At 44.1% G+C, this 19,504-nt stretch overlaps 1 protein-coding gene across 17 annotated transcripts in view; it reads right to left on the bottom strand.

Annotated features, from left to right (window-relative positions):
• The window catches only part of flncb (filamin C, gamma b (actin binding protein 280)), a 93,534-nt gene that overhangs the window by 26,987 nt on the left and 47,043 nt on the right, over nt 1-19,504 (bottom strand). For 10 of the 17 annotated variants that reach the window (XM_071332779.1, XM_071332778.1, XM_071332777.1 and 7 more), the window contains exons 4-18: nt 11,924-12,074; nt 8,428-8,546; nt 8,202-8,279; nt 7,916-8,078; nt 7,427-7,627; nt 6,689-6,811; nt 4,792-4,929; nt 4,461-4,587; nt 3,889-4,025; nt 3,216-3,409; nt 2,786-3,043; nt 2,181-2,304; nt 1,813-1,973; nt 1,625-1,715; nt 1,227-1,396 (exon numbers count right to left, since the gene is read on the bottom strand). In XM_071332779.1, the coding sequence (XP_071188880.1) occupies nt 1,227-1,396; nt 1,625-1,715; nt 1,813-1,973; nt 2,181-2,304; nt 2,786-3,043; nt 3,216-3,409; nt 3,889-4,025; nt 4,461-4,587; nt 4,792-4,929; nt 6,689-6,811; nt 7,427-7,627; nt 7,916-8,078; nt 8,202-8,279; nt 8,428-8,546; nt 11,924-12,074 (2,235 nt within the window). The remainder of the gene's footprint in view (nt 1-1,226; nt 1,397-1,624; nt 1,716-1,812; nt 1,974-2,180; nt 2,305-2,785; nt 3,044-3,215; nt 3,410-3,888; nt 4,026-4,460; nt 4,588-4,791; nt 4,930-6,688; nt 6,812-7,426; nt 7,628-7,915; nt 8,079-8,201; nt 8,280-8,427; nt 8,547-11,923; nt 12,075-19,504) is intronic. The other 7 variants (XM_071332782.1, XM_071332787.1, XM_071332788.1 and 4 more) reach the window with 1 other exon arrangement.

The raw sequence follows: 19,504 nt of genomic DNA, 5'->3' as shown, positions 1-19,504 counted from the left end.
TGGGGAAAGAGGGAGGAAGAGAGAGAGAGAGAGAGAGGATATGGAAGATGGACAGAGACAGAAAAAGATGAATGTGGTTGTTATATTATGACATATGGACATACTGAACATATACTACCATTCAAAAGTTTGGGGTCACTTAGAAATGTCTTTGTTTTTGAAAGAAAAGCACATTTTTTGTCCATCAAAATAACATCAAATTGATCAGAAATACAGTGTATAGATTGTTAACATTGTAAATGACTATTGTAGCTGGAAACGGCTGATTTTTTATGAAATATCTACATAGGCGTACAGAGGCCCATTATCAGCAACCATCACTCCTGTGTTCCAATGGCACGTTGTGTTAGCTAATCCAAGTTTATAATTTTAAAGGCTAATTAATCATTAGAAAACCCTTTTGCAATTATGTTAGCACAGCTGAAAACTGTAGTGCTGATTAAAGAAGCAATAAAACTGGCCTTCTTTAGACTAGTTGAGTATCTGGAGCATCAGCATTTGTGGGTTCGGTTACAGGCTCCAAATGGTCAGAAAGAACTTTCTTCTGAAACTCATCAGTCTACTCTTGTTCTGAGAAATGAAGGCTAACAGAGGCCCATTATCAGCAACCATGACTCCTGTGTTCCAATGGCACGTTGTGTTAGCTAAGTGTATCAATTTAAAAGGCTAATTGATAATTAGAAAACCTTTTCTTTCAAAAACAAGGACATTTCTAAGTGACCCCAAAATCTTGAACGATAGTATATGTATACAGACTTCTGCAGCCTAAACATTTCAATCACCCTCTTACCAAGGCCTTCCTCCCCATTTTAACCCAAAAACACATCATCCAAAAAGAGGAGCCAGGAAATAACTCATACTTCAAACAATACAGATTTTAACGAGATTATGAGGAATCTTGGCCTTATGTGAACTCATACCTGTTGCACTGCAGTGTAGCGCACGGTGTAGGAGTAGTCATGGTTACATACTTGGTGCACTGCAATGTAGCGCACGGTGTAGCAGTAGTCATGGTTACATACCTGTTGCCCTGCAGTGTAGTGTACGGTGTAGGAGTAGTCATGGTTACATACCCGTTGCACTGCAGTGTAGCGCACGGTGTAGGAGTAGTCATGGTTACATACATGTTGCACTGCAGTGTAGTGCACGGTGTAGGAGTAGTCATGGTTGCATACCTGTTGCACTGCAGTGTAGTGCTTGGTGTAGGAGTAGTAATGGTTACATACCTGTTGCACTGCAGTGTAGCGCACGGTGTAGGAGTAGTCATGGTTGTCAATGATCTCAAAGTCTCGGACAGCGTCCCCTTTGGCTGCTCCGGTGAAGTGCACTTCAGGCTTGGCCTTGCCCGCTCCCTTGGTGTAGATGGTGAAGTGGGTGGGCTTACCTACCTCCACACCTAGACGTTGTCACACAGAGGGACATTCATGATCAATACAACTGATCTAGTAATCAGTTGCATTAACAGTCATTAGCATAGAATTAAATAAAACACCAGAATTGGACATTGATGTCCATTGTTTTGTAACTCTATAGTCATTATAGCATCATAGTTTACATTATTGTATGTGATTTTGATCTATTGGTCATGTCGGCAGCTTGTTATCATGATTACTAGAAGTCTCACCTGTCTTGTTGAGTCCGGGTCCCTCCGCCCTCACCTTGTTAGCGTCATGAGAGGGGTCCACCTTGATTCTGAAAGGGCTGATGGGTATTTCCTGTGGCAGGGGTCAAAGTGGGGTCATTGTTATTGTTTGGTTTCATAATAATGAAGCTAAAAGTTCAAAATGGCGGTGTAGTTTCTCTTTCTCTCACGTGGTCAGCGAACAGCACCATGATGGTGTAGCGTCCGGGGCCGGGGGGCATGTACTTCACTGTGAACGTGTCGTTGTCGTTCTTGATGATGTCAAAGTCGATGTCGGCCTCTGCAGGGCCAACCACGCCGGGAGCACACTTGATGCCGATACTGACATCCCCTGAGGAATGGGAATGGGAGTGAAGGAGTCCAGGATTAGGAAGGGGGTAAAAATTGGAGTGGAAAAACAAGTAAGATTGTTTAACATTAAGAAGGCAGATGGCAAGAAAATACTCATCAGTGCTAGAACCCACTCAACAACACTGTCGGCTACAACGTTGAGTAGTGAAGACCCTTCTATGTGTTGTATTTCTCTGTTGCATCTCACCTTGTCCTGCCTCGCTGCAGTCCACAGTGAAGTAGGTGGGCTCGTTGGCCTTCAGACCTGACTTCTCCACACCTGGACCATACACCTTCACATTCTCTGGGTGGCTGCCCTCTCCGATGGTCACCTGAGACACACACACACACACACACACACACACACACACACACACACACACACACACACACACACACACACACACACACACACACACACACACACACACACACACACACACACACAGCAATGAACGTACATTACTAGTACCAGAACATTGTACAAAACTGTATACTATCTTTGCAAATGCACTCTAGAGTCTGAATATGCTATAGAATGCTGTAAGTGATGTATGTATGTACTGTATGTGTATCTACCACAGGGCTCTTCAACCCTGTTCCTGGAGAGCTTTCGTCCTGTAGGATTTCACTCCAACCCTAATCTAGCGCACCTGCTTATAATAATTAGCTGGTTGATAAGTTAAATCAGGTTATTTACAACTGGGGTTGAAATTAAAACCTACAGGAGGGTAGCTCTCCAGGAACAGGGTTGGAACGCCCTGATCTAACAGGTATTTATCTACAGTCTGTTAGATGGGTGGTCAGTCTTACCCTGAAGGGACTGTTGGGGACGTTGACCTCTCCCCAGGTGATAATGATGGTGTGTTTGATGGGCTTGGTGGGAATGTAGACACAGAGGAAGGTGCTGTCTCCGTTCTCTGTGATCTGGATGTCGATGGGGAAGCCCTCTGCATCCTGGGCGTATATCTTCAGCTGGCCCCTGCCGGCTCTACTTGTATCAATGGTGAACTCTGCTGGTTTGTTGACAATGCAGCCAATCGGTTCCAGACCTGGGCCATAGCTCTTCACCTACAAGGAGAGGGCATTCCTAATGCTGTTATGTCATCCTTATGTAGCCTCTATGTCATTATTACGTTACTATGACAGTATGTTACCATTCTCTTACTGTTACGTCACTTTATTATTCTGGTTCTACAGGCTGGCAAGCTGGTGGGGTAAATATGAAGGGGTGGGGTCTAACCTTCTCAGGGAACAAGTCATTGGCTGTGAGGAGGATGTGGGCCATAAAGGGGCTGTCCTTGATGTCCTCGTCGTCACAGATGACATGAACAGCGTAGTCGCCAGGCTCCGTGGGCCAGTAACGTACGTCACATGACCCGTCGCCCTTATCATCACACTCTATCTTAGCCTGTGACGGTCCCTCGATGGAGAAACCTGGGGATGAACAGAGACAGGGAGAGAGATATAGGTACACATTATATAGAGGTGGGTAGAGATATAAGCTCACACACACACAGAAGACGCACACAGACACAGATACACTGGCAGCAAAGAGACAAACAGGCATAGATGGCAACAGACTAAGAAATATCGGCAGGTTGGTTTTGTTGTCGCTTCTGATGGAGGTAGAAGATAGAGAAATAGAGAAATGTGTGTGTGTGTGTGTGTGTGTGTGTGTGTGTGTGTGTGTGTGTGTGTGTGTGTGTGTGTGTGTGTGTGTGTGTGTGTGTGTGTGTGTGTGTGTGTGTGTGTGTGTGTGTGTGTGTGTGTGTGTGTGTGTGTAAGTTGCCTGACAGTCATGTCAGAATTTCAGTGGAAAACAGTCCATCCCCTCTGGCCAATATAATAATGAGACAGCATTCTGCAGCTTTATCCTGGGTCTTTCTCTTCTAACAGCCGTCTGTCAGACTTACCCAGAGTTCCCACCTCTGTGCCGATGGCCTCCACCACAAAGTCAGCTGACTTCCCCACCATGCCTGTCTCCAGGCCCGGCCCCCACGCCCTCACCTTCTGGGGCCCCACGTCCTCACTCACCACCACCTCGAACGGGCTGCAGGAAATACACACACACACACACACACACACACACACACACACACACACACACACACACACACACACACACACACACACACACACACATGTTAATGCAGACACATACATACATAGACACACATACTGTACAGTCAGGGGTGGTCTAGTCAAACAGAAATCCTCTACAGCCCCATTGACTGTAATGTCAGTAAAATGAACGTAATTGATGTTGGACAACAGTGATATTTCCAGTTCCACCCCCCCCTCCCCCCAGCCATTAACCTCCAAGGAATGCAGGAATGTAAGCTTCATAACATGACTCATTACAGGTCATTTTGGCTCCTTTAAGTTATTTCAACAACTGGAAATCCCTTAATGGTTCAGCCCACTGCCTTTATAGCATCCATGTGGTTGTGCCCACAGCAGAATAGGGGGGAGGATAGGGTTTCACCTGCGTGGGATGGTCTGTCCGCCCCAGGTGATGGTGATGGTGTATTTGCCAGTCATGATGGGGTAGTAGTCACACTCATATACCCCTTCTCCTGCGTCACGCACCTTCACAGGCTCCTCTAGTCCCTCTGAGGGGGTCACAAACAGGTCACACACACAGCAGCTCAGAGGTCAACGGCTAGCCACAACATACAGTAGCCTTCCTATCACAACTAGACCATTGAAAACCATTACGTTTCATGAAGAGTATTTATGCCCTTATGAAACCAATAAATGAATGTGGTGGCAAGTCATAACAACATGAAAGATTACACTCATATCCACACACTCACTTGGCCCCTTGATGGTGACCTTGAGCTCTCCGCTGCCGGCTCCCTTGGTGTAGACCTTGAAGTCAGCCACCTCTTTCACCCTCACCCCCTTAGGCTGGAGACCTCTCCCTGAGGCCCGGCACACGTTGGGGTTGCTGGCTGTGGGACCACCGAGGGGTAACGCGGTTAGACAAGAAGATAACAAGATACACACTCATACACACACAGGCTGGGCAGAGGTTGGCTGTTAGTTCAGTCGGTTGAATAGTGGTGCATGAAGCACAGTCTGCATGGGCTGCCAGGGAAGAAGCAACAGGAGAGATGGACACTGAACAGGAGTTATAAACCTGCAGAACAGCTAGACAGAGAACAAAGACGGGTTACTGTAAAACACTGGGCTTGAATGGATAAGATTGGCAGAATGAAAACAAAAAGACACGTTTCTGGAAAAGAAAGGTTTCTGGAATCATTTCTATGCTCTTGAATACAATGACGTTACACGGTGAACCTCTAGTTAGATGGCAAAACATTCCAAAGAAATATAGCTAGCATAACTATGCTAACTTCTTGAGTTATGACGCCGCAGGCTTTCAATTAGCTAATTACCAGTGCTGTAATAGGACTGTAAAAATGCCTTGGCCACAGAAAACATTGCAGCATTTTTGTCAAATTAGGAAGAAATAACCAGCTAACTCTCCCAATTCATCATCATTTTAGACCGCTTAAGTTTATAAATGACCAAAAGAAAAACAAGGAAAATAAAATAACAGAATAAAAACTCAAATAGATTTATGGAAAACCTCTTTATAGAGAGGCTGTTATTAAAATGGGTTATGAAGACAAACAATGTTATTGTTCTGTTATATTATGAAAAAGCTTTTGAAAAATGTCAGTTAACAGTGAAGCTAAAAATGGAGGAGCATTTGCATGTTCAGTGTTAGTCAGAAAATATTAAATTGTAAATGGCTGACTGAACACAGAGCGTTTGCTTTGGTCTGAGGGGGATGAAGATGAGGATGAAGATGAGGCAGACAGTGTAATGAGGTATGTAAGACTCAAACACGTCTGGACGGTCACGCTGACTTTCGCTCTCGTCAAATGAAACAAAGGTCAAAGGTTAAGACAATCGATTTTCGTTTGACTTGAACAAGATTGTTTGTTTCTGGGTTAATTTTTGAATCTATCATAAAAAAAACGGTGTTATGGTACACTAGGGTGCTGTTGTTTTGTTAAAATCTATTTTTGTTAATTCGTGGGTGTTGTTACTCATTAGTTCTGTTCTAAATCGTCAAGTCAATTTAACGTCACACATGGAAAAAATCAAATCACATGTGTTACAGGATATTAAGCCAAAGTAGGCTACAAACTGGATAAAATGAAAGTGTGTGGGATTATTTGATAACTTTTTTGATATGCAGTATTCGAAGATTATTGCAATAAGACAATGTTGGAAGACCAATTGTAATGTACTTCTATTTTTGAAGCAGGTGATGTACAGTAAGTGTGTGACCTCTGTGTGTTGAAGACCTGCCGAGCGTCTGTAAAGGTGACCGTCCAAAACCAGCCAACCACATGAATGGATGATGCTGCCTTTGTTGTTAAAATGAGGAGGAACTGCATTTCTCTCTCCCATTCATGCCCTTCCTTTTCTTTCATTCATGCATTCTCTCTCTCTCATCCTTTCATTTCTTCTTTCAGTTACACACTCATTCCCTCTCATTCTCTCTCTTTGGAAGCTGCCTGGGTTGAAGGGGGGGGATGAAGCCACAGAGGGCTAAGCGCCAGCACATGCCATCAAGCTGGGGACCCCCTGGTGCGGTGCGTCAAGGGGGCTGGTGGTATAGTTTTGAGTTTAGGGGGGGACCAGGCTGGCGCAGGCAGGCTCCAGTCTCTCCTCCACGGGCAAGCCTGTACTAACTTGGTCGCCTGGGTTTGGGCGGTGTTGGGGGGGGCACTCTCTTGGCCTTGTCTGTGGGTGGGGTGCGTATGGACTGGGGCACTATCTGCACCGGAGAGCCAGGGGGTAGGGAGCTCGGTGGAGCTGCATGGAGGAACAACAACGACATGACACACACGCAAGAACAGGACAGGATCACTCTGGAGAACCACCAGAATCCACAGCTTAGAACCCTGCCTCCCCAACACTCAGAACCCACCCAGAGTCCTCCCACAAACCAATAGTTCACCAACCCTAACTCAACAATTTTCAGAAGAACCGAAAAGACTTCAGACCATGCCGGTGGCCTGTCTGTTATGGCAGGATGTCACTGTCTAATATGGAGATCAAATGTCTGGTAGTAAGGTCAGTCTAGACATTAAAACTCAATATTACTCAGACTAGAAGGAGAGGGAGGGAGTCAGATAGTGGATTACTGTAAAAAATCTGTACAATCAACAAAATCGGTGTGTGTGTGTGTGTGTGTGTGTGTGTGTGTGTGTGTGTGTGTGTGTGTGTGTGTGTGTGTGTGTGTGTGTGTGTGTGTGTGTGTGTGTGTGTGTGTGTGTGTGTGTGTGTGTGTGTGTGTGTGTGTGTGTGTGTGTGTGTGTGTGTGTGTGTGTGTGTGTGTGTGTGTGTGTGTGTGTGTGTGTGTGTGTGTGTGTGTGTGTGTGTGTGTGTGTGTGTCTGTGTGTGTGCGTGCGTGCGTGCGTGTGTTACCCTCTGAGATGTGGATGGTGAAAGGGCTTCTGGGTATCTGCTGCCCAGCAAACGTCACATAGATAACATGAGACCCCTCCAGGATAGGGCAATAGGTGCAACGGAAAATACTGTCCCCCTTGTTTTCCAGAATGATCTCCACGGTGTCTCTTCTGCCCTGGGAGTCCACGATGATTACACCCACGTCTCCAGCACCGGCACCTGGGGACAAAAAGAGATGAACTAACACCTTCTACTGTGTGTTCAGGGGACAGAAATGGGCGTAACACTGGAGGACATTAGAGAGAACAAATACATACATGTACTTTGTCATCATGATTGAAAGAATAAATATCAGCTAATATTGCAAAGCTAATGATCATTCTAAAATATCCTTAGATTTACTTACAACCCTATTGATGAAACTAGGGGATTTCAATAGGAAAGGTAGATAGATGATCTACTTCCATACCATGAACATGGTCCTCCCCAGGTGTATGTGTGTGTTACCTGCTGTGTAGATGTCGAAGTAGGTAGGCTTGTTAGCCACGTTGCCTACAGGCTCCAGTCCTGGTCCTCTGGCCTGCACCTTGTTGGGATCTCCCATGGCCTTGGACACACTCACCACGAAAGGACTCCTGTCTATGTCCTGCCCAGCGAACAGCACCTTCACCTGGGGAGAGGAACATGGATAGACAACTGTTAGACCGCTGGAGGAAATCCTAAACTACTGAAGTTTATAAACTGAGATTTCAAATATTTTCCAGTATATATACAGGTACTGTAAGTGTGTTACCTTGTGAAGGCCCTCCACTTTGGGCAGGTAGATGACAGAGTACGTCCTGTTCTTGTCATTGTTGGGGATCACTCTGGCCTGGAACAGAAAGAGAGGGCCGGAACCGGAGGAAGGGGAGAGATAGAAACTGAATGTGAAGAACTGTGTGGGCAAATGAACAGCAACTTCAGGACGGAGGAGTAAGAGATTGAGGAGTTAAGGGTTAATGTGAGTGAGAATGCTCCACCTCCTCTGTGTGTCCCTCTGGGTCCTCCACGTAGACCAGCACCTCCCCTAGCCCCGCCTCCACTGTCTCCACGACGAACTCAGCCGGCTTCAGCACCATGTTACCTCTGGGCTCAATACCTGACGGGGAAAAGGATGGAGACAGTAAGCAGGAGTACAGAACTAGATGTGAGAGCCCTCTGTCACTTATTCTGTGCTGACAGGTGTAAACAGGATGAAACACCTTCCTTTTCAACAATAATTCTTGCACCTAATATACAGAATAAACCAGATGTCCTTTGAGCTCTTGAAACTTTAGAAGATGTAGATTGTTAAGGAAGCCTATTTTTTACCTACATTTAATTTGTTTTGTTATTTTTTTGTTGGGGCGGTGCATTGTCCATTTCAAATTCTATGTTTATAAAACATATACTCGTAGGCTGTCACTCAAAAGAAGAAAAATACATACAGAGTTTAAGTAAGTAATAATACATTCAGTACAAACAGGATAAGAAAAGAAAAACAAGTGGGCCTCCACCCCCAACCTCCCATCCCATTCCTCCAACCCCACCCAGCCAACATGCCTCCATCCAACCCCGGGTCCTTAGAGTGCAAGAGAAAGAAGAGCACTATGTTTTCTGTCAATATACCTGGTAAAATATTGGTTAATTAACAACTGTAAAGGGGGCCCTATCAAATTTGTGATTTTTCCTCAGATTATGTTTTCTCAGTTTTATTTTTCCTTGTTTTAGATAGTTTTTCACTCTCAAAATTACAATTGTTCATAGAGAAACAACGAAATTGGATGTTCTGAGTCCATATCTATGGTTAAATTACATTAGAAGACCATTTTTTGGAGGTCTGGAAGAAAACTAAAAGTGAGTGTAATTCCCCTTTAATTGTGCATCTGGCTCTTTAATTGTGCGTTTAGCGAGTGAGGAATGTGCCGTCTAATGTGCCGGTCTAGCGATGGTTCTGTACTGCTGCTGCTCATTCCATGGCAAAATGATTGTTATTATTGTTTTTGTATTCTTTAGCGGGTGTATCAGCTTTAATATTGCAATTAGATTGTGGCTTCTATCATTGTAATTGTCTGCATCATTTACAATCCCACATATATTAATTTAAATAATATGTACAGTGTCTTTTAAAAGTATTCACCCCCCTTGGCCTTTTTCCTATTTTTTGCATTACAACCTGTTATTTAAATAGATTTTTATTTGGATTTCATGTAATGGACATACACAACATAGTCCAAATTGGTGAAGTGAAATGAAAAAAATTACTTGTTTCAAAAAATTCAAACAAATAGACAACGGAAAAGTGGTGCGTGCATATGTATTCACCCCCTTTGCTATGAAGCCCCTAAATAAGATCTGGTGCAACCAATTACCTTCAGAAGTTATATAATTAGTTAAATAAAGTCCACCTGTGTGCAATCTAAGTGCCACATGATCTGTCACATGATCTCAGTATTTATACACGTGTTCTGAAAGGCCCCAGAGTCTGCAACACCACTAAGCAAGGGGCACCACCAAGCAAGCGGCACTATGAAGACCAAGGAGCTCTCCAAACAGGTCAGGGACAAAGTTGTGGAGAAGTACTGATCAGGGTTGGGATATAAAAAAATATCAGAAACTTTGAACATCCCACAGAGCACCATTAAATCCATTATTAAAAAATGGAAAGAATATGGCACCACAACAAACCTGCCAAGAGAGGGCCACTCACAAAACTCACAGACCAGGCAAGGAGGGCATTAATCAGAGAAGCAACAAAGAGACCAAAGATAACCCTGAAGGAGCTGAAAAGCTTCACAGCGGAGATTGGAGTATCTGTCCATAGGACCACTTTAAGCCGTTCACTCCACAGAGCTGGGCTTTACGGAAGACTGGCCAGAAAAAAAGCCATTGCTTAAAGAAAAAAATAAGCAAACACATTTGGTGTACGCCAAAAGGCATGTGGGAGACTCTCCAAACATATGGAAGAAGGTAATCTGGTCAGATGAGACTAAAATTGAGCTTTTTGGCCATAAAGGAAAACGCTATGTCTGGCGCAAACCCAACACCTCTCAACACCCTGAGATTACCATCCTTAGCAGGGACAGGGAAACTGGTCAGAATTGAAGGGATGGATGGCGTTAAATACAGGTAAATTCTTGAGGGAAACCTGTTTCAGTCTTCCAGAGATTTGAGACTGGGACGGAGGTTCACCTTCCAGCAGGACAATGACCCTAATTATACTACTAACGCATCACTTGAGTGGTTTAAGGGGAAACATTTAAATATCTTGGAATGGCCTAGTCAAAGCCCAGACCTCAATCCAATTGAGAATCTGTGGTATGACTTAAAGATTGCTGTACACCAGCGGAGCCCATCCAACTTGAAGGAGCTGGAGCAGTTGTGCCTTGAAGAATGGGCAAAAAATCCCAGTGGCTAGATGTGCCAAGCTTATAGAGACATACCTCAAGAGACTTGCAGGTTGTAAGGCAACAAAATAGGAAAAATGCCAAGGGGGTTGAATACTTTCGCAAGCCAATGTAATTTAAATAATTTTTATGGAAAAGTTTTCAAATAACAAATAAGATACAAATGATATACTTACTCATGATATACTTTTGCCAGGTAAGCCTACTTTGTAGTTAACATTCAATTGAGAAGGTTTTGGGGAAAGTATTTCTGTCAACCCACAAGACGGTTATCACATCAACTGGCTACACACGGAGAGATAGACACAAACGTGTGCACCACACAGACAGACAGGGGCAATATTTCTGGAAATTAATTGGCAGATAGTGTTAGGTTTGGCTTTTTAAGCCAATAGTGGCTAACCAGTGGTGGGATAATGTCAATGTTGAGCAATGTTGTTCATTGACTAGCACCATTCATTCTTGCTGTCAATTACAACTGTATCCACTTGCGATTAGGAGAGAGTGAGGTGATTACCATCTAAGAGCAAACATCTTTTTTGGCGGCAGTGCTGCCTGCCAGTAGTAATCATCTCTGATTGATTGAGAGAATCAAGGAGCTATCATCGTGAAGTAACATAATAGATGCAAAGCATTGAATATTTACATTCATGCACTTCTAAATACTTTTTGTAACTTTGCCCAGAAACATTTAACTGCAGGGCCACATCACATGGAGGAATGTGTCTACCTGATTTAGGGGACACAGTCAACAGTTGGGAGTTGGGGCCCATTTCATCATCAAATATTTCCCTGGTGTTAAACACAGTCCGTGAATAAACTTAAAATGTGTAAATTGATGGTTCGGATTATGGGATGCCAAGGTCATATTTTTCCATATTCTGTTCCAGTTAAAGGATTGTTCAGATTCAATTACATCTGTGGACCATATTTTTTTAATGGCTAGGTCAGAACATGAGCTTTCCAATAGTTGTTTATATATTATAGAGGTCAGTCCTATCGGGAGCCCAGATAATTTATTTATAGATAAACAAGTTAAAGAAGTCTTTGAAGGAAGTCAGTCGTTACATTCCCAGTCTCTCTCTCTCACCTGGTCCATAGGCCTTGGCCATCTTGGGGTGCAGAGTCTTGGAGCGCAGCGGGGCACCAGGCTTCAGCTTGGACTTGGGAAACTGGGACAGGTAGGTCATCACCGAGTGCTCGTCCACATTGGGATCCACTATTTCCTCAGGGGCTATCACCTACAGAGAGGGAGACAATAGACAGTGCACAGGGTCAAAGGTCATCATCACTTCCTGTTTCTCTATGGATATACTCACAAGATATAAGATGCATGTCTCTAACAATGGGAGTCGTTGTCCACAAAGCGGCACGGCGTCGTGTCTAGCTCCTGCCTATCCTTTCCTTGAATTGGTGGATACATCTTATTATTGAAATCCTTTTTTGAATATTAGATGAGGGTTGTTGACTTCAACTGCCTGTATTCAATGGAGAGAGAGGCTTTGCTTCTAGCCTCATTCCATGAATATGCATAGCAATCTCGAGACAACTCCGATATCAAGTGTTGTTTCTCAAAGTTGAAGTGATGTCATGTTTCCTACTTGTATTAGTACACTCGAAACAAATTAAGAATTACAAAACTGCTATTTGATCAAACAAACCTAATGTAGCAAATAATCCATAAATGTGTTTGTTGACAAAATGTTACACTCTCTCATTGACCTCCATACAAAAACTCCTTGATTGGTGGGCAAAACAACAACAAAAACGCCTCCTGCTGGAGGGATACAGATTTTCCACCGAGTTGGGCCTCTCTCTTCCTCTTCCCCTTCCTCTCCGTACACAATCAAAGCCTGATTTAATAAGAAGAGGGGGACAGGAAGAGGCGCAGCACACACAGGAGTCAAAGGTTATCACATCACTTCCTGTTTCTCCTAACGCACAATCAAAGCATGATTTAATAACGTTATAATAAATATTGTATTAACAACTACTAACCCGAGGATAAAGAACTTACTTCAAATGAATGCACATCAAAGAGAGACATGAAATAGACACAGAGCCTGTAAAGTTGATGTAAAACAACAGGCTGGTGAAAGGACCGAGAAAACCAGGGCAGTGGAATCAAAAGCAGCAGCTCTGATGGAATGAAAAGCTAATTGTATTGTCCAACATCACAATGTGTTTTCCTTATGATCACAGTGGAAAGAGGGGGTGGAGAGGGGGAATAGAAAAGCGAGAAATGCCACCAGGAAATCACGTTGGAGCAGTTGAATGTTTTATTGAGAAAGAAAGTTCCCCTACATGGAGCTGGAGTGAGCTACAGGAGTGAGGTTTGAGTAGAGAGAAAGGGGGAAAGGAGAAAAAGAGAGGAGAAAAGAGAGAGCAGAGGGAGAGGGGGAGGAGAAAGCAGAGGGAGAAGGGGAAGAAGAGAGCAGGACAATGAGAGACTTAGAACAAGTGAAGAAAAGAGATGGAAGTGATATAGAGAAAGAGAGAGAGGAGGGAAGGGGGAGATGTAAGGAAAAAATAAAAAATATTAGAGAGAGAGAGAGATAGATGAGCTCCTGCATTTTTCAGCATGTTCTTAAAGCATGTTCTTAAAAAAAGATAGATTTAGAGTTAGATAAACTTGGAGCTTTTGTCAGGAACATATACAGGATGCTACCCTCTACAACATAACCTTCACTCCAAATCAAAACTCAGAAGCTTTAGAAGCTGCCTCCCGCTGTTCAGAGGTAATTAAAATACAGTTCCCTGTGAATGTAAAGAATGATACTGCAAGAAAAGATCACAAAATGAAGATCCATATGGAAAAGCAACCTCATCTTCCACACAAACCACCCCCTGGCATGGCACAGTGATATATTAGCACACTACCCCTCTGTTAAGGGTAATATAAATCTCTATAAGTCTGGAACAGTATTGGTACAGGGCAACCCCAAACAGTTTCAGCTGGACTTTCACCTCATCAAAGAATTAGCCCAGCAGGAGAAGCTCTCCCTTGAGAAAGCTATCCCCACCCCGAGCCGGTCAGACCAGACCTCTTCATTATATAACCCTACAGACGAGCAACCCCAAGCGGAAAGTCAACCTCCCAGCACAGAGTACTACTTCCTCATTGAAATGAAGGATACATTTACCCAGCTGGATTTAAGGCAGGTGGAGCTGGAACAGCAGGTGATTACACTCCAGTCAGCACAGACCCAGACAACAGTCCAGAACAACAACACCCCCTTAGCCAGACCCGGAGAGCTGGAGGTGGAGAGAGACATATCTGCACTCTGGACTGTGGTGAGACAACTTCAACAATATAAAAAACAAGAGCAGGAGAAGCACAGAGCACTAGAGGGGAGGATCAGACTACTGGAGGTGAGGGTGAGGGGGATGGCATGTGACAGAGAACAACCCACTAGAGAGGTGGCCACCTCCGCAGAGAAGCCGGCAGAACAGCCCACCTCAGCTCCCGACAAAAGTCTCGATACCACAGCAGAACAGTTCACACCAGACCCTGACCATAGCGTCGACATCTCAGCAGAACAGACAAATGAAGAACCCCAAGCCCAGGGGATCTCACCTCCTCTGAGCACCCCCCCTGTCAGCCTCCCTGATAGCCCTCCTGACAACCCCCCCAAACCCATTGAGGACATACACAAGACACAGATTGTACTCCTTATGGACTCAAATGGGAAATATATACAAGAAAAAAAAACGTTTTCCCAAACACAGAGTGTCTAAACTCTGTTGTCCAAACACCCAGCGCGCCCTAGACCTTCTGTCTGAGGACCAACTAGGTTCACCTAGCCACATAATAAAACACACAGACACAAACGACCTGAGCGCACAGCAGGAAAGGGTGGCCACAGCACTGAAGGGAGTGATTGAAAAAGCTTCTTCTACTTTCCCCAATGCACAAGTGGTTATCTCCACCCTGCTACCACGAAAAGACTTCCACCCTGCTACCATACAGGGGGTAAAAGTATTTCCCGCAAGTATTTCCCGTGACTGTGCCTCAAAACCAAATGTTTTCCTGGCCCACAACCCTGGACTTGAACAGCCTCTATGGCCAGGTCCACCTATACAAGGCAGCAGTGTCCACCTTTGCCCGGACCCTAAAGGACATCGTTCTCAAACGCAGCCCCAACACTTCACACAGGAGCAACAAATCAATAGACACCCCGGCCAAACCAGCGAGACACTCTCCCAGACCTGCGGGCCCCTCCTGGACCTACACATAGAGGACCCACGCCGAGAGGACCTACATCCAGACAACAACACCACCAGCCACATACACACCCCCACCCCAACCAATCAACACCCCCCCAAAGTCAACCATAACCACACCCCATTTAGGCCCCCTCAGATCAGACCTATGCCCCTCCTGCCCACCCCATGCCCACCACTCCCGCAAAGAGGGCCTCAACATGGAAGTCACACATACGCCCAGGCCGTGAGCGGGCAAATAGGCCCAAGCCCCACACTTACACTAGCCCAAGCCAATGGCATGGACCAGATGCTCAGCAGGCTCTGCTCACACTTACTGACCTGAGGCCAAAACATACGACCAACAATATTGGACACTTTATGGAACACAAAGCCTTCACTATTGCATTCTGGAATATCCAAGGCCTGGGGTTATCTGCCTTTGGCCTGAAGGGCAGGAACCTGGACTTCATCAAAGAAATCGGAAATAAAGACATAGTCAATGGTAGGCTTCGAGGGGACTACTATTCCACCTGAGGCTCATCTCTTGGCAGTAGTACTGTAGACTACTTTGTCACTGACCTCAACCCAGAATCTCTCAGAGCGTTCACAGTCAGCCCACTGACACCCCTGTCAGACCACAGCAAAATCACAGTCTACTTGAATAGAGCAATACTCAATCATGAGGCATCAAAGCCAAAGGAACTGAGTAATATTAAGAAATGCTATAGATCAGTGGTTCTTAACCTTGTTGGAGGTACTGAACCCCACCAGTTTCATATGCGCATTCACCGAACCCTTCTTAATTGGAAAAATAAAATATGATTTTTTCAAATTCAAAACATAGGTATATATTTTACTGGTGCACAAAATGAACCGTGCATCAACATCAACACCGTGTGTTCAAAGAACAAAATCATCAAAACATGATTTTCACACAAAAACAAAAACATAATAATGAATATTTACTGCAAATCAGTGTGACTTCTGCTGTTGCCTTTCAGAGACCAGTTCAGAAATGCGCGGCTTCACCTTGGCAAGTGCCACTCTCATGTCATTTTCGCAACAAAGTCTGTTCCTTTTCTTCGTTTTTATGTCCAGCATCCTCGAAAAGGATTGCTCGCAAAGATATGTTGTAACAAACGGTATGAAAATCTCCAGAGCTTTCTTAGCAATAACAGGATACGTTACCATTTGTTGACACCAAAACGTTGAAAGTGTTGTTGTTCTGAAGAGTTGCTGCTGAACCTGGCTCTGCTGAATTTCAATGATTTCATCGAGGTATTCATCATTGACATCTGTTGTCTCAACGCTAAACGTGAACGGCTGTCTCACCCATGCTGGATATGACTCTCTTGTAGGGAAGTATCCGTCGAGAGACTTTGCAAGCTCATCTAAGTGCGTGGCAATTGCTTGCTTCAGTTCCGCGGGTACAGAAATGTCTCCGATTCCAGATACATCTTCGATCTTACTTACATAGTCGTCCAGCAGGGGAAAGTTTGCGAAATTATCGTTCTCTGTTCGTCGTTTCCATAACGGTAGCTTTTTTTGAAAAGCCTTCAGGTTTTCCTCTGCTTCGATGATGTTGACTCCACCGCCCTGCATCTTTTGATTGAGATGATTGAGAGCTGCAAAGATATCAGCCATGTACGCTAAAATGAGAATGAACTCAGAATTTTTGAAGCAATCTGCATGACAATGTTGGTGCTCTTGCAAAACCAGGGCTAAAAACACGATTCAGCACCTGTCCCCGGGATAACCACCGAACGTTAGAATGGTACAGAAGTACCTCGAATTCAGAGCCCATTTCTTTACACAGCTCACTGAAGATGCGGTGCCTCAGAGCACTAGTTCGCACATAGTTCACGCATTCCACTACAATTTTTAATACTTCTGCCAGTTTTGGAGGCAAGGTTTTTGTTGCCAACGCATGCCTGTGCAGAATACAATGCGTAACAATGATGTGTGGTGCATCGGGTTTCACTAGCGCACCAAAACCAGACTTTCTTCCCAGCATGATTGGAGCTCCGTCCGAACAAACTGCAGAAACCATATCCCACGAAAGATTGTTGTCTTTGAAGAAGTCATCCACAAGTTTCTTCACATCGGCTGCCTTAGTTGTTGTTGTAAGAGGCTTACAAAATAAAAATCTTCCTTTATCACGTCGTCTTTCACATAGCGCACGAATAGAGCAAGCTGGCTTAGATTGGAAACGTCTGTGGTCTCGTCGAGTTGAAGGCTGAATTTTGCCGGGCTTGAAATCAGATCTGCAACTACTTGAGCCAAGATGTCTTTGCTCATGTCCTCTATTCTGTCGCTGATGGTGTCATTTGAAAGAGGAATTTGGGATAACTTAACTTCAGCCTCTTTTCCCAGCATGATATTCGCCATCTTCAACACAGCTGGTTTTATGAGTGTTTCACCAATGGTGTGTGGTTTGCCCTGCTTTGCGATCAGGTAAGCAACTTCGTACGATGCTGTGAGGATCGGTTTGTTGATGGGTACAAAGCCGAGAACAGGCAGAGTAGCCTTTTCATCGAATCTGGCTCTCTTCACCTTGAATTCAGCGAGCGTTGTGTTCTTGTATTTTCCATCTCCATGCAGCTTAAGGAAGTGTTCTCTTAGTTTTGCCGGTGCTAGACTAGAATTGCTCAACTTGGCATTGCAATTCATGCAGTTAGGACACTGACTCCCATCACGTTCCGTTATACATGTGAATCCATATTGTACATATTCGTCCGACCACTTTCTTTTTTTGCTTGACATAGTAAGTATGAAGGGATTAAAATATTAAGAAAGAAATCACAAGACGTACCATCACGACAGTCACAAGTCGACTACTGAGCGCACCAAATTCCCTGCAGCACAGATAGGCCAAGCGATGTAGCGTGATCACCTGTAGCCAATGATGGCCAAGCGGGGCGTGTCATCACGAATCATATGAGTCGGATGTGTGTCTTGACCTCCGCCGAACCCCTGAGACTGACTCACCGAACCCCTGGGGTTCGATCGAACCCAGGTTAAGAACCACTGCTATAGATGGAAGGACTGTAGTGTGGAAACCTACCAAAAAACAATTAGGCAACAACAAATGTAATCCCTTTTAGACAACTTCCTGGACAAAATGTTCCACTGTAATAGTGAAGGGGTCACTTGGTAGTAGAAAATCTTAACATTATACTTGACCTCTCAGCTTCCCTATCAAATCTAATAATCTCAAATAGAAAACCAAAGAAAATGAACAACAATGACAAATGGTTTGATGAAGAATGCAAAAATCTAAGAGGAATTGAGAAACCTGTCCAACCAAAAACATAGAGACCCGGAAGACCTGAGTCTACAGCTTCACTATGGTGAATCACTAAAACAATACAGAAATAGACTACGGAAAAAGAAGGAACAGCACGTCAGAAATAAGCTCAATGTAATTGAAGAACCCATAGACTCTAACCACTTCTGGGAAAATTGGAGAACACTAAACAAACAACACAAAGAATGATCTATCCAAAATGGAGATGTATGGGTAAACCACTTGTCCAATCTTTTTGGCTCTATAACAAAGAACAAACAGCAAAAACATATACATGATCAAATACAAATCTTAGAATCAACATTAAAGACTACCAGAACCCACCGGATTCTCCAATTACCTTGAATAATCTACAGGAAAAAACAAAAACCCTCCAATCCAAAAAGGCCTGTTGTGTTGATGGTATCCTCAATGAAATAATCAAATATACAACAAATTCCAATTGGCTATACTAAAACATCATTCTTAGCTCTGACATCTTCCCCAATATTTGGAACCAAGGAATGACCACCCCATTCCACAAAAATGGAGACAAATTTGACCCAAATAACTACCGTGGGATATGCGTCAACAGCAACTTTGGGAAAATACTCTTCATTATCATTAACAGCAGACTCATACATTTCCTCAGTGAAAACAATGTACTGAGCAAATGTCAAATTGGCTTTTTACCAAATTATCGTACGACAGACCACATATTCACCCTGCACACCCTAATTGACAAACAAAAAAACAAAAACAAAGGCAGTCTTCTCATGCTTTGTTGATTTCAAAAAAGCTTTCGACTCAATTTGGCATAAGGGTCTGCTATACAAATTTATGGAAAGTGGTGTAGGGGAAAAACATACGACACTATAAAATCCATGTACACAAACAACAAGTGTGTGGTTAAAATAGGCAAAAAACACACACATTTCTTCCCACAGGGCCGTGGGGTGAGACAGGGATGCAGCTTAAGCCCCACGCTCTTCAACATATATATCAACGAATTGGCGAGGGCAATAGAAAAGTCTGCAGCACCCGGCCTCACCCTACTAGCATCTGAAGTCAAATGTCTACTGTTTGCTAATGATCTGGTGCTTCTGTCACCAACCAAGGAGGGCCTACAGCAGCATCTAGATCTTCTGAACATATTTTGCCAGACCTGGGCCCTGACAG

The sequence above is a fragment of the Salvelinus alpinus genome, chromosome 11 (genome assembly GCF_045679555.1).
Source record: "Salvelinus alpinus chromosome 11, SLU_Salpinus.1, whole genome shotgun sequence".
NCBI lineage: Eukaryota > Metazoa > Chordata > Actinopteri > Salmoniformes > Salmonidae > Salvelinus > Salvelinus alpinus.
The sequence above is the reverse complement of the archived record's forward strand: the minus strand, read 5'-3'. Positions and strand labels throughout refer to the sequence as shown.